This window comes from Neolamprologus multifasciatus, chromosome 4 (assembly GCF_963576455.1).
Source record: "Neolamprologus multifasciatus chromosome 4, fNeoMul1.2, whole genome shotgun sequence".
NCBI classification, from domain to species: Eukaryota; Metazoa; Chordata; class Actinopteri; order Cichliformes; family Cichlidae; genus Neolamprologus; species Neolamprologus multifasciatus.
In genome coordinates this window covers 13,540,919-13,552,413 of record NC_140442.1, presented here as the reverse complement: position 1 = coordinate 13,552,413, position 11,495 = coordinate 13,540,919, and the positions used below count along the sequence as shown (strand labels likewise).

General features: G+C 42.4%; 2 protein-coding genes across 5 annotated transcripts; both read left to right on the top strand.

Moving 5' to 3' along the window:
• Window positions 1-734: 734 nt before the first annotated feature.
• Window positions 735-4,243, top strand: LOC146520009 (synaptogyrin-2-like). The gene is made up of 4 exons (XM_085156190.1): window positions 735-930; window positions 2,411-2,648; window positions 2,769-2,902; window positions 2,985-4,243. The coding sequence occupies exons 1-4, from the start codon at window positions 832-834 to the stop codon at window positions 3,186-3,188; spliced, it is 675 nt and encodes a 224-aa protein (XP_085012316.1). The 5' UTR covers window positions 735-831; the 3' UTR covers window positions 3,189-4,243.
• Window positions 4,244-5,284: 1,041 nt separating this feature from the next.
• On the top strand, window positions 5,285-11,473 carry cant1a (calcium activated nucleotidase 1a). Of its 4 annotated transcripts, XM_085156183.1 has the most exons (5): window positions 5,285-5,466; window positions 6,145-6,265; window positions 9,451-10,119; window positions 10,232-10,435; window positions 10,525-11,473. In XM_085156183.1, exons 3-5 carry the CDS (start codon window positions 9,474-9,476, stop codon window positions 10,893-10,895), a joined length of 1,221 nt encoding a protein of 406 aa, XP_085012309.1. In that variant the 5' UTR covers window positions 5,285-5,466; window positions 6,145-6,265; window positions 9,451-9,473; the 3' UTR covers window positions 10,896-11,473. The 4 variants fall into 4 exon arrangements, with proteins under 4 accessions (XP_085012309.1, XP_085012308.1, XP_085012306.1 ...); XM_085156182.1 differs by lacking the exon at window positions 6,145-6,265 and having other exon boundaries at window positions 5,286-5,466; XM_085156180.1 differs by lacking the exons at window positions 5,285-5,466; window positions 6,145-6,265 and adding an exon at window positions 6,272-7,632.
• The last annotated feature ends 22 nt before the right edge of the window (window positions 11,474-11,495 follow it).

Sequence of the window (11,495 nt, the reverse complement as noted above, 5' to 3'; positions counted from 1 at the left end):
GTTACAACTAAGGTATAACAAATGTAGATTTGTTATACCTTAGTTGATAACAAAGATAACAAAAAAAGGCTATTGCTCATTTTAATTCAATGAAAATAAATTATACAGTCATGTGAAATAACATACAGACGCTTTCTGAACATGAAAGCGTCTACCCAGCCTGTCTTGTATCAGTGGTATAGGCTACTGCCGGTGGTGTAATGGTATGGGGATATTATTATTTATTTTATTTTTTGGGCAGATTTAGGGCCCCTTAGCAGCAACTGAGCATCATTTAAATGCCATAACCTTGCTGACCATGTCCATCCCTTTATGAATACCATCTTCTGACAGGTAAAGGTCAAAACATCTTAAACTGGTTTCTTTACCTCACATTCAGTGCTCGACAGTCATTAGATCTTAGCTCAATGAGCACCTTTGGGATGTGTTCGAATAGTTCACATGATTGGTTCATCCATGCTTCACATCATGGATGTGCAGCTTGCAAATCTGGAGACACTGTGTGATGCTATCATGTCAGTATGCACTAAAATCTTTTCAGCACCTTGTTGAATCTGTACCATGAAGAATTAAAGCAGTTCTGGGTGGGAAAAGGGGCCTTGAACACCAAACGGTAAAAGCAAGGTTTACATAATAACACGGCCTGCGTAAAGCCCACGGCGTTGAAAAATTAAACTTCCGGGAGTCCCGTGAACGCATCGCTGCAGGGGCGGCGTTAAAAAAGTTTTGAGGAAGTTTTTTTGACAAATCGAAACTGCCGCAGTTGTGACAGGAAGACTTGTCAGTTTGTCCTTAAACTGTCTGACTGTCGGGGTTTTCTTCACGGGGAAAATGCAGAACAGTGCTTACGGGGCCTCTTTGGCCGGTGGCGCCTTTGATTTAGCGAACTTTCTAAAACAGCCTCAAACTATTTTGCGCTTCCTGAGCTGGGTGAGTGACTTCACGGAAACGTTAGCATCACAGTTAGCCAGCTGTCACTGCACCGAGTTTAGCTTAACAGATGTGCGCTGCCAGCGCCCACCCAAATTAGTGAAAAATGTGTTTTTTTAGCTTTTTGTGCGGTCAACACGGGACATTATCTGAGTGTCACGTTTAAACATTTTAATGAGCTTTCAGTAAAGTGTCAAAAAGGTATTTCTGTGGCTCTGGTTGGTGGTAGCTAATAATAACTAGCAACTGCCCAGTGCTGTGTCACCACACTAACTGCCACATGATGATAAGCGATCTGCTGACTTTTAATTTAAAGTTACTGTGTTACCGTGGTTTAAAAACGAGACAGGTTAAAACAACAGGAGTTGTTTGCTTTTTTCTTGCAGTTTTATAGTTTAGATAATTGTCAGAAATTGAAGCTTCCGCCGTCATCTGTTGTCAAGTCAACTCCAGTTGTCAGGTGATTGGAAATGCTTAATGTGTAGGCACTGCAGTGGAAGCTTACGTATGCAGTGTTACTAAAGCACACCTTCACAGTGCTTTGCAAGAAAAAAACCAATACTAACAGAAAACAGACAGGTAAAAGTTGTGCTACAGTGTTAACACTGTAGCACAACTTTTACCTGTCTGTTTTACCTGTCTGTTGAACTTAAATGCACTTACGGTAAGTGCATTTAAGTTCAGTGGGCCTATTAGTGAAAACCTACATCTGTGAACAAGACTGGTCGAAAACAAGGATATTTTATTTAACTAAAACTATGAATCAACTGTGTTCAAAAGGTTCCTGCACTGATTTTCCTAAATCTCGCTTCTGACATACACCCTCCATACAATAATATTCAAAACAAAGGCGAAAACTAGCACTGAAATTTATAAATATTAAACTAAAACCTTTTCAAACAATATAAAGTAAACTGCAATAAGTCAATCCAGTCTGGAAACTAACTGAAACTAAACCGAAAGAAAAATGAAAAGTCACTATGTAATACAATTCAAAAGAATACAAAACTATAATAACTTCTGTAGGAAAGTTTAAGTGTTCAAATGTTATAAATAAAACCAACATGGTTTTGCAGTTTATATTCTCTTCAGATGTCTTCGTGTAGAGTATTTATGAGAATGCTTAAAACCTGTTCAAAATCATACAAAATGCATGAAGTCTTCATGAATTAAGAAGCTAGAACGGAAGAGGTGTGCTCCAGTGAACAGTGACTCTGTGATTCGGTTGCCTTTTAAAAGTAGTATTTTCATTTTGTGTCACGTAATTGTGTAATGTTTTTCATGTTAGCTGTGTTATGAAAAAGGGGATGTGGGTCACGAATAGCTGAAAAGGTGGTGTTTTACTTGTTTAGATTGGATTGACAGATATTATTTTTTGATTAAAGTAGCTTTCTTGTAATGTGAGTCATGCTAATTCCGCAAACTCCTTAGCTGCGTGGCTTAAACTTGGCCTTGACCTTTTTGTGTCCCGTCTTTGCAGATATTCTCTATTGTGGTTTTTGCAACCATCACAGCCGAAGGCTACACCAACACGAAGGAAAAAGCTGAAAACGAGTGCATGTTCCACAACACTGACAGTGCTTGCAGTTACGGGGTGGGAGTCGGAGTCTTGGCCTTCTTGGCTTGTGTTTTGTTCCTCGTGCTAGATGCCTACTTCCCGAACATCAGCAATGCCAAAGACCGAAAATACATTGTAATAAGTGATCTTGCTTTCTCTGGTAAGAGTTGGTTTTCATTTTTTCACCATATAGTTTAATGAAGGAACTGTGCCATAAATCAGGAAGTGAGACTTAAAGTTAACACATGAAACATGTTTCTCTCCGGTGAACACCTGACAGCGGTGTGGACGTTCCTGTGGTTCATCTGCTTCTGCGTCCTGACGAGCCTGTGGTCCAAGACGACAAACGAAGAAGTCGTGGCCGATGCAGCCCGAGGTGTCATTGCCTTCTCCTTCTTCTCGATCATCACCTGGGTGAGCCTGACGCAGAGTTCGCGCTAGCTTTGAATTTGCTGTGATAAAAGATCCGAGCACTAATTCAAGGTTCTCTCTACAGAGCCTTTTGACCTACTTTGCACTTGCAAGGTATCGCCAAGGAGTGAATGAATTCGAGCAGGAATACAGAGACCCAGCCAACGACCACAATGCTCCTTACCAGAGCAGCCCCTACTCCAGCACCAGCGGGCCCTCTGGCTATCAGCAGTCACCTTTCTCCAACACCCAGGAGACTCCAGGAGCATATCAGCCTCCATCTTATTGAAAGACTAAGATTCAAAGGCAGGAATCAAATGAGGAAATTTTCTTTTTAAATATGTGTGCCAGTTGTTTCTTTTACAGAGCCGGACCGTTCTGTGCACTCCCCTTCTGTTCCTGCTGAACGCGTTTGGTTTTCTGGGTGCACTGATATCTTTTTAGTTTCCTGCAATGGTGGAAGTTTTGCTGTGTTGTTCACAGCGGGTAAAGTCTAAAGATGTTCTTTTATTTGCTAGCGCGTGATTGTCTTGGTTAAAAAAAAAAAAAAAAAAAATGAGAGAGAGAGCATGGCCACGCCTGAATTGCCTTTGTACCAAAACTGCTGCAGATTTTTCAGTGCCTCCTTAAGTTACTATTGCGAGTGCAGTTTGCTGCTGTTCCTATCAAAGCACTAATTATCAGAAAGGTTAGACTTAGTGTAATTCTTTAGGAAATCTGGTTTGCATTGAAAATTTTTACTGAATATGTAACTGTTCAGTGTTTACTTCAATAACTGCAATTCAAACATACAGCTGAGTATACTGCTCTTTCACCACATTGCAAACTCATATTATTCAATTAGTTGGTAGATCAGAAGTATCGGAAGTCTATAACTACTGTAATGCTACGTGTTTGTGTCTTTTTATTAAGTAATCCACCACTAAATAGGCTTTCATGCACTGAAAAACTCAGTTTGTTTCTGTTTGACATTTTAATTTGTCACATTCGCTTCTTTTTATAGTTTGGTTTTTACAGGTGTTTTGATTGATTTGTATTGGATTCTTCTGTTGAATTCTTTGCTTAGGATTTTTAAAGTAATCAATGCCATAAATGTCTCAGCCATAGGTTTAGCAATTCTTTGATGTTGTGGCAAATTTGGTATTTATTTTCTTTCTTAATACTGTTAAATTCAGGTACATGACAATCAAATCGAATCATTTTCCACATTACTTTTTCCCTCTTGCTTTTTCTTCTCCTCTGCACTTTTGCTTTGTCACCGCTTTGCAAATGTTCCTCATTAAAGTGCCTTGCACAGTGATCCTGTATCAGACGGAGTGTGCCAAATAAAAACAGGTTTTAAAACTCTGAGTCAGACTTCTTTAAAAGAAAAGGCAAGACTGTGTGCAGTTCCTGCCTCTGCACCTTTGTCAAATATTTGAATAGTAAATGTGGAGGAACACTTGAGCTGTGGAGACAGTAGGATCCAGACAACGACTGAGGTACTAAGATTTGAGTAATGTATTATAGATCAAAATAAAAGTAAGTAGAAGTGAGAGCTGCTCCCTTGACTTAAGAGGAAACCACAACGGGAAGCTCCACGTTTGATTTGAGATTTACAGCAGTAGTCCTTCCTGATGCAACACTGAAGGGGATTTTTTAAAAGTAAGGCTTAAAACAGTATAAAATAAAATATATCAATTAAAAATGAACTGCAATAAAGCAAAGTAATATATTCAAAGTTAGGTTTTATCTTAATTACGGCAGAATTTTCATTGTAACAAACTTAAATAGACAATGGTTTATACTTTTATTTGAGACATCTACACAAAATCTAGAGTGAATGCTCATATTCTAACACCTATCTTCTCTATCCAATAATAAAAATCATAATAAACATGGAATAGTAGCTTATCTCTTACAGTACTGTAAGCCTTTATCATAAAGGCTTGCAGGCATAAAGGTATAAAGCCTTTATACCTTTGAGCAAAGTGTGTATGTGACACATGTTCTGAACTTCTTAAATGTGATAAACACAACCTGTAAAAGAAACAAAGATAGATGTGATCTCGTGGCCAAGGTAGCAGCCACACAACCCAAAACAAAAAAAGATTCTAAAATACATCGTAAAAAATAACATCCACAACACAACACACAATATTTAAATAGATAAATGAAACATCTCAAAGTCTCTTTTGCATTCCTTATTCTGTTTTTTTTTTTTTCACTAATAGAGAGACATGTTTAAATTTTGGTCTTTCTTTGCATTATTTAATGTATGTAAAACTAAATTAAATTCTAAAGAAATCCATAAAACATAATAAAAGTATAATAATTCTCACAGAGGCTGAAACTTTAAGTTGTCATATTTCCGACAGCCCCTGAAGGCAGCGTTCTCCCCCCTCCCTCTGCATCGACTACACGTAAGCACGACATGGTGCTGTCGTCATCAAACTGACATAGGAAGTAATGATCGGCTGTCCGGACAACGCAAAAAGAGGAAAAGGGGCCGAGGAAGGAAGCGACACAATAATGACATCCAAGCTCCGACCACCGGCGGACTGAGAGCTGAAGATCCCACATCTGCGGTGAGTAACGAAGCGGGAGGAGGGGTTTGATCGGAAACGTTTCAGGTGGCCGTTACTGACGGCATCTGCGTTTTAACCTCTGAGCTCCTGGCAGGAGAGAGCCACAGCAGCTAAAAGCACGCTTGCAAATGAGATGATCGCGTGTGTCAGTCCAAAAGCTTCGCCTTCTTCACCGAGAAAATCAACTATGATGGTCCGGCAGACATTTAATTCCCTTACAGGTTTAGCGTCTCAGCGCTTAAAGGCCTGGAAATAAAAACTTGGGTATTGTCCTGGTTCACCCGCAGCTTCTGTTATCTTCTGGGAATCTGCAGACAGCGCAACCACGTAACATCAGGTCCATAGTGTGTGATGCACATTTGTTTGTGGCTCCTTGACACGCAGGGTGTTTAAAACCCGAGTTAAAGTACTCAGTAAAAGTGTTTATTGGCCTCACACACACTTTGAAGGTCAGCCCTACCAGATGTCATCGTTTATGGGAGCACAGAGGCAAGTTTATGGTCAGAGAGGCGTTTGAATGGACACTCACTCAACATTATGCACAGTTGCTACCAGGCAGGGGAGAACTTTAGAGAACTTTAAATTATTCAAGTAACTTAGAGACCTGCAAACAGAGATTAAAATGCTTGACTATAATGTGTCTGATTGTCATTTTTCTGACCTATTATCCGGTGTTAGTGAGCCTGTGTAAACCGTAGCTTCAGTTTCCTGTTCTTGGATGACAGGAGAGACACCTGGTGTGGTCTTCTGCTGCTGTAGAGATCCAAACGTTTCTGGCCCAACTTCACCTACTTCCAAGGTGCGTGAAGAGGTCCATAGCACACTATGGACCTGGTGAGGTGAAGACTCCAGCAACACATGAAACACTAGGGAACAACTTTATTAGCAGGCCAACACATTTCGGCTTGTGGCCTGAATGACCCCGATGAAGGCCACAAGTGTTCCTGGAGTCTTCATCTCACTCGTTCTGCTGCTTTAGCATGTCTGCTTCAAGGGGCAATGTGTTGTGCACCTTGCTTCTAATAAGTGCTCATTTAACGACTTGAAGCAGCCCAGACTAATCTCCTCTGAGAGGCATTTCCACCCACTGCCACTCACTGGTATTTTTCTCCCTTGTGGACCATGCTCTAGGGATCACAACCCTAGAGATGGTTGTGTGGAAAAATCATCAGTTTGGCACCAGCAACCATGCCAAGTTAAAAGGCACTTCAGTGACCTTTCTTCCCCATTCTGATGCTCAGGTTCTACTCTTACGTTTTTTAATTTTGCTTGTTTGATGTTGTCAAACGGATGTTTTGGGGTGCGGTGCAGCTGCAGAGACACAACTAGCCAAATCTATTGGTTCGTTTTAGGAGAAATGCCGTCAGCTTTTTAACATAAGTGGAACGTGATCATTCCAATGAGCAGCCTTTCACCATCATCACCATCAGCTAGGATGCCAATTCTAAGCAGTTCAGTGTTATATTAGAGGGAAACGTCTATGCTTTTCTTTAAAAACAAAGGCTATTTCAAATTCATCCCAAACTTTTAAGTGTCTTCTTATCACCCAGTGCTGCAGTCTTGTCTATTAGGTCATCTTCACTGTGTGGGGAACCTGAAACATAAAAGTATCGGGCTGAGAAGCTGAAAGGTTGCTTTTTAAGAAGCTGTCTGTGCTCTTAACATGTTTCCAACTAAAGCCCAGAAGGTGTTAATCACTTATTAACAGACATTACTGCGTCTCAGAGTCAGTGAGGTTTCCTGCGCAACTATGCTGCTCGCAGTCCTCAGTGTAATGATTACATCACAGGAACGCCTCTGATTGTAGGTTTGCAGCTAACTTCTATTCATATGTCCAGGGCTGTGGCTTTTCACCTTTATGCCGATAGTCGCTGAGCACTTAATAAAGATTTTCGTAACCCTCAGTACCTGTTCATTCATAGGCGGTGATTAATAACAAACTGAATGAACTGCGTTGTCTCTCAAGAGGCTTTGCCCCTTTGGACTTGGTGATAATCCTCCAAGTGTAGGTAAAGTTCACTAGCTTTGTAACAACATAGTCATGGTTGCAGTGCAAATGATCAGTGAGGAGAAAGACAGCTTTCGAGCTCAGGACTACTTGTGGAAGGACTCGTGGAGTAAACTTAATGACACAGGATCAGCGTGCGGGCAGGAGGAGACGAAGGGGTAAGCCGCGTCATCTGATTGTGTTGTGGGGCACAAGCAATTTTTACACCAACAGTTAATCAGCAACACTGTTTCTATTCTCAGCCACTCACTGAGTGTAGGTACAGTGGCGGGCCTCAGAGAGGGAGACCCGATGCTGCTGCCACAACGGACGGCTGTTTGGCTCAGGGCCCTCGTATGAAAGAGCCTTTCAGCTCCTGCTCCCCTTTAAGAAACGCGTTCAGGTTTTGGGGTATGATCCTGCGGCAGCTGGGCTCAGAGGAGCTTTAGGGTTGCAGAGCTTTTCAGGAGACCCTCTAACAGCGGACAGTTCCACTGCTGTGTTTGGGTTGTGTTGATTCAGCTGAAAGGTCACACGCACTAGTTTATTGGGTGTGTAAGCAAATAACAGGAATGTAGTTTTCCCAAGTTACAGGCCTTTCAGCTCTACGTGAGCTTGTTAAGTAAAATAAAAATGCGTTGTTTAAATTATTCCCAATTAATCCAGCTATTTATCTGTTATCTCACTATCACGTGGTTTATCTGAAAACAAAATATTTAGGACGCTGCAATTCAAAAAGAGGTGAAAACTTCACAAGTTTGGATGATTTACCTGAAATAAAAACAGGGAAGAAGGGACAGAAGGTCCTGACAGATTAATCCAATTGTAACAATCTTTATTTTATATATTTTTAATTAATACGATGGGCTTTTGGACAGCTGGTAGGGCAGGATTTTTCAGTTTTCTGACAGCTTATTGAATGACAATAATTTGTACTCTCTTCAGCTCACGCACACAAAAAATCAGATATATTCAGATATGACAGAAGATGTCTGAATATATCTTTAAAGCGGCTGGACTTACCATATCATTACACTACATGTGACAGCTCATCAGTGTGACAGTTGCTCAGTGATTGTGTATTTCCTGAATAACTTGTTCAGCCGCCCTCTTATTACCTCAGAGCAAGCTCCTCCCATCACCACGTCGACAAGACTCATTGTCAGGCGCATAATATTCACCTAGAGCGGTTTCTTCCTCCTTCTAAGCAATCAATGTTCAACCAGTGGACTCGCTTTTGTCCGCTCTGACGCTAACACTTAGTAGAATAATTAAACCAAAAAAAAAGAATGAAACTATAACCTGAAATGAGTCATCTGCCTGCCATCGTTTATGGAAGTGTGTAAGTTGAAGTTAATTATTTTAATTGCGTTCATTCTATCATTTGTGGATTAAGAGAAATGACTAAAATGAGCCTTTTGGTTAAAATACTAATTGTCATTTTGAGATTTTTTTTTTTTGTTAATACTTTTGCGTTGTCATTTTGGAAAGTCGTGTTTTAACTACGAGCCGAGGTTGCGACTTTTGCTCGGGGTTTAGGATCAACCAAGCCCATTGTTTTAGTTTTGGTGTTTGCTCACAGGTATGATAAGTGTTCATTTCGTAAGGGCTAGAGCAGAGTGTCAAACTCCAGGCCTCGAGGGTCGGTGTCCTGCAGGCTTTAGAGATCACCTTGGGTCAACACACCTGAATCAAATGATTAGTTCATTACCAGCCCTCTGGAGAACTTCAAGACATGATGAGGGGGAAATTTAGCCATTTGAATCAGCTGTGTTGGATCAAGGACACATCTAAAACCTGCAGGACATCGGCCCTCGAGGCCTGGAGTTCGACACACCTGGGCTAGAGCAACTTTATGTGAATAGATAACCTCACTGTGGCTTGGTGCTGAAAAAAGGATCTCCGATAACCTCTATGTTGACACCAGAGAACCAGACTGAAGTATTTTCCAGTGGCCTCTCTGACAGTGAACTCACATTCTCTCTATTTTTCTGTAGGTCACTCCAAGCCTGGTTCCCCCATGCCTGCTTCTCCAGGCTATACTCGACTTGAGCATAATGAGCCTATGAACCCGCTGCGTATCTCCGTAGGAGGCCTCCCCATGTTGGCTTCCATGGCCAATGCCACCGACCCCCGGTTCCGCCTTAAGTGGAGGCCCATCGTGGCAGTAGCTGGCTCTGTGGCGTTAATCCTGCTGCTTTTTATGCACTTCAGCTCGGGCTTACGGTACCGCTCCTACGGCTCACGCAGCTGGAGAGTCAACCCGAGCGACGGCCACCAGTCGGATTTGCAGTACAACGACACCTACCCCCTCAGTCCACCCGAGCGCACGGCGCAGGGCACCCGCTATCGCATCGGCGTCATCGCTGACCTGGACACCAGCTCTCTCAGCGACAAGAAGATGACGTGGTTCAGCTACATGCGGCGGGGGTACCTGCTGGTGTCAGAGAGCGGTGACAAGGTGGCCGTTGAATGGGATGTTGACAGGGTGGTGCTGGAAAGCCACCTGTCGGAGAAAGGCAGGGGCATGGAGCTGTCTGAGCTGGTGGTGTTCAATGGGAAGCTTTACAGTGTCGATGACAGAACGGGTGTAGTCTACCATATAGATGGAGAAAAGGCTGTACCCTGGGTCATCTTACCCGATGGCGATGGCAGCGTTGCAAAAGGTTGGCGTTGCACTGATATCTCTGTTATAAACAGTTCGATCTTGTGTACTTTTAGATGATTTGTTTCCACTTTTCATTTGCTTTGCATTTACATGGTGCCTTCATCTGATAGGATTCAAAGCCGAATGGTTGGCAGTGAAGGACGAGCAACTGTATGTTGGCGGTCTCGGGAAAGAGTGGACCACCACTGAAGGCGAATTTGTCAACAACAATCCAGAATGGGTGAAAGTCGTGGGCTTCAGAGGCGACGTACAGCACAAGAACTGGGTTCCCAAGTACAAATCCCTGAAGTCTGCCGCAGGGATAGAGCAACCAGGTAAAGACACAGATCTGATCTTGCCAACAGCTGCCTCCGTTTCCATCTCCGTGCTTTACTCATTACCGTATTTCCCCGAATCTCCTCAGGCTATTTGATTCACGAGTCTGCAGCATGGAGCGACACCCTACAGCGCTGGTTTTTTCTTCCTCGCCGCGCGAGCAGCGAGCGCTACGAAGAGACGGCGGACGAGAGACGCGGCGCGAACCTCATCCTTAGCTGCTCGCCAGATTTCAACGACATCAAAGTCAGCCGAGTGGGTGTACTTAATCCTACCCATGGTTTCTCCTCCTTCAAGTTTGTCCCCAACACTGATGACCAGATCATCCTGGCGCTCAAGTCTGAAGAGGACGCTGGGAAGATTGCCACGTACATTATGGCCTTCACACTTGATGGGCGCATCCTTTTGCCTGAAACTAAGATCGGGGATGTAAAATATGAGGGCTTGGAGTTTATATAGAGGGCTCACACACAGAGACACTCACACTTGAGGCCACTTCACTGTGGTTCTAGTTTGTTTACAGTCACTGTTGAACTTTTTGCACTCGCTGCTTCCTCATTGAGTCTAAAACACATAACTCCAACCATTGAAGCGACATCGTCAATACAAATAAAAGAACTAATGGCTGAAAGAGTAAAGTTTCAAGAATGTGCGGATCTGGTTGTGGTGGACTGCGTTCTTCCTAGGCCAAATGTGGGCTTAAACAGTACTGTAGCCTTTCTTATAATGAATGTACAAAAGCTAATTTATCAGACTGTGATTTGCTTTGGTTTTTTTCCCTTGGAAAATTCATCTTTATGCACACACTATACACACTCAGAAGGTCTAAGGTTTTTCCCCTTTGCTCCGTTTTCCATAGTATCACTCTGTCCACACAAGTATTGTCAGTGGGATAGCAAAAGCCTTGTTTTTAATCCTGTATATTGTTTGAAGAATGTTTTGGTGATTTTATCCTATGTAGTTTTGTTTGGGTTTTTTTGTGCGTGTGTGTGCGTGTGTGTGTGGAAGGAGGTGACTGAGTAAAATCTTAATTCCTATTTTCTGAGTCCTGTCATATCT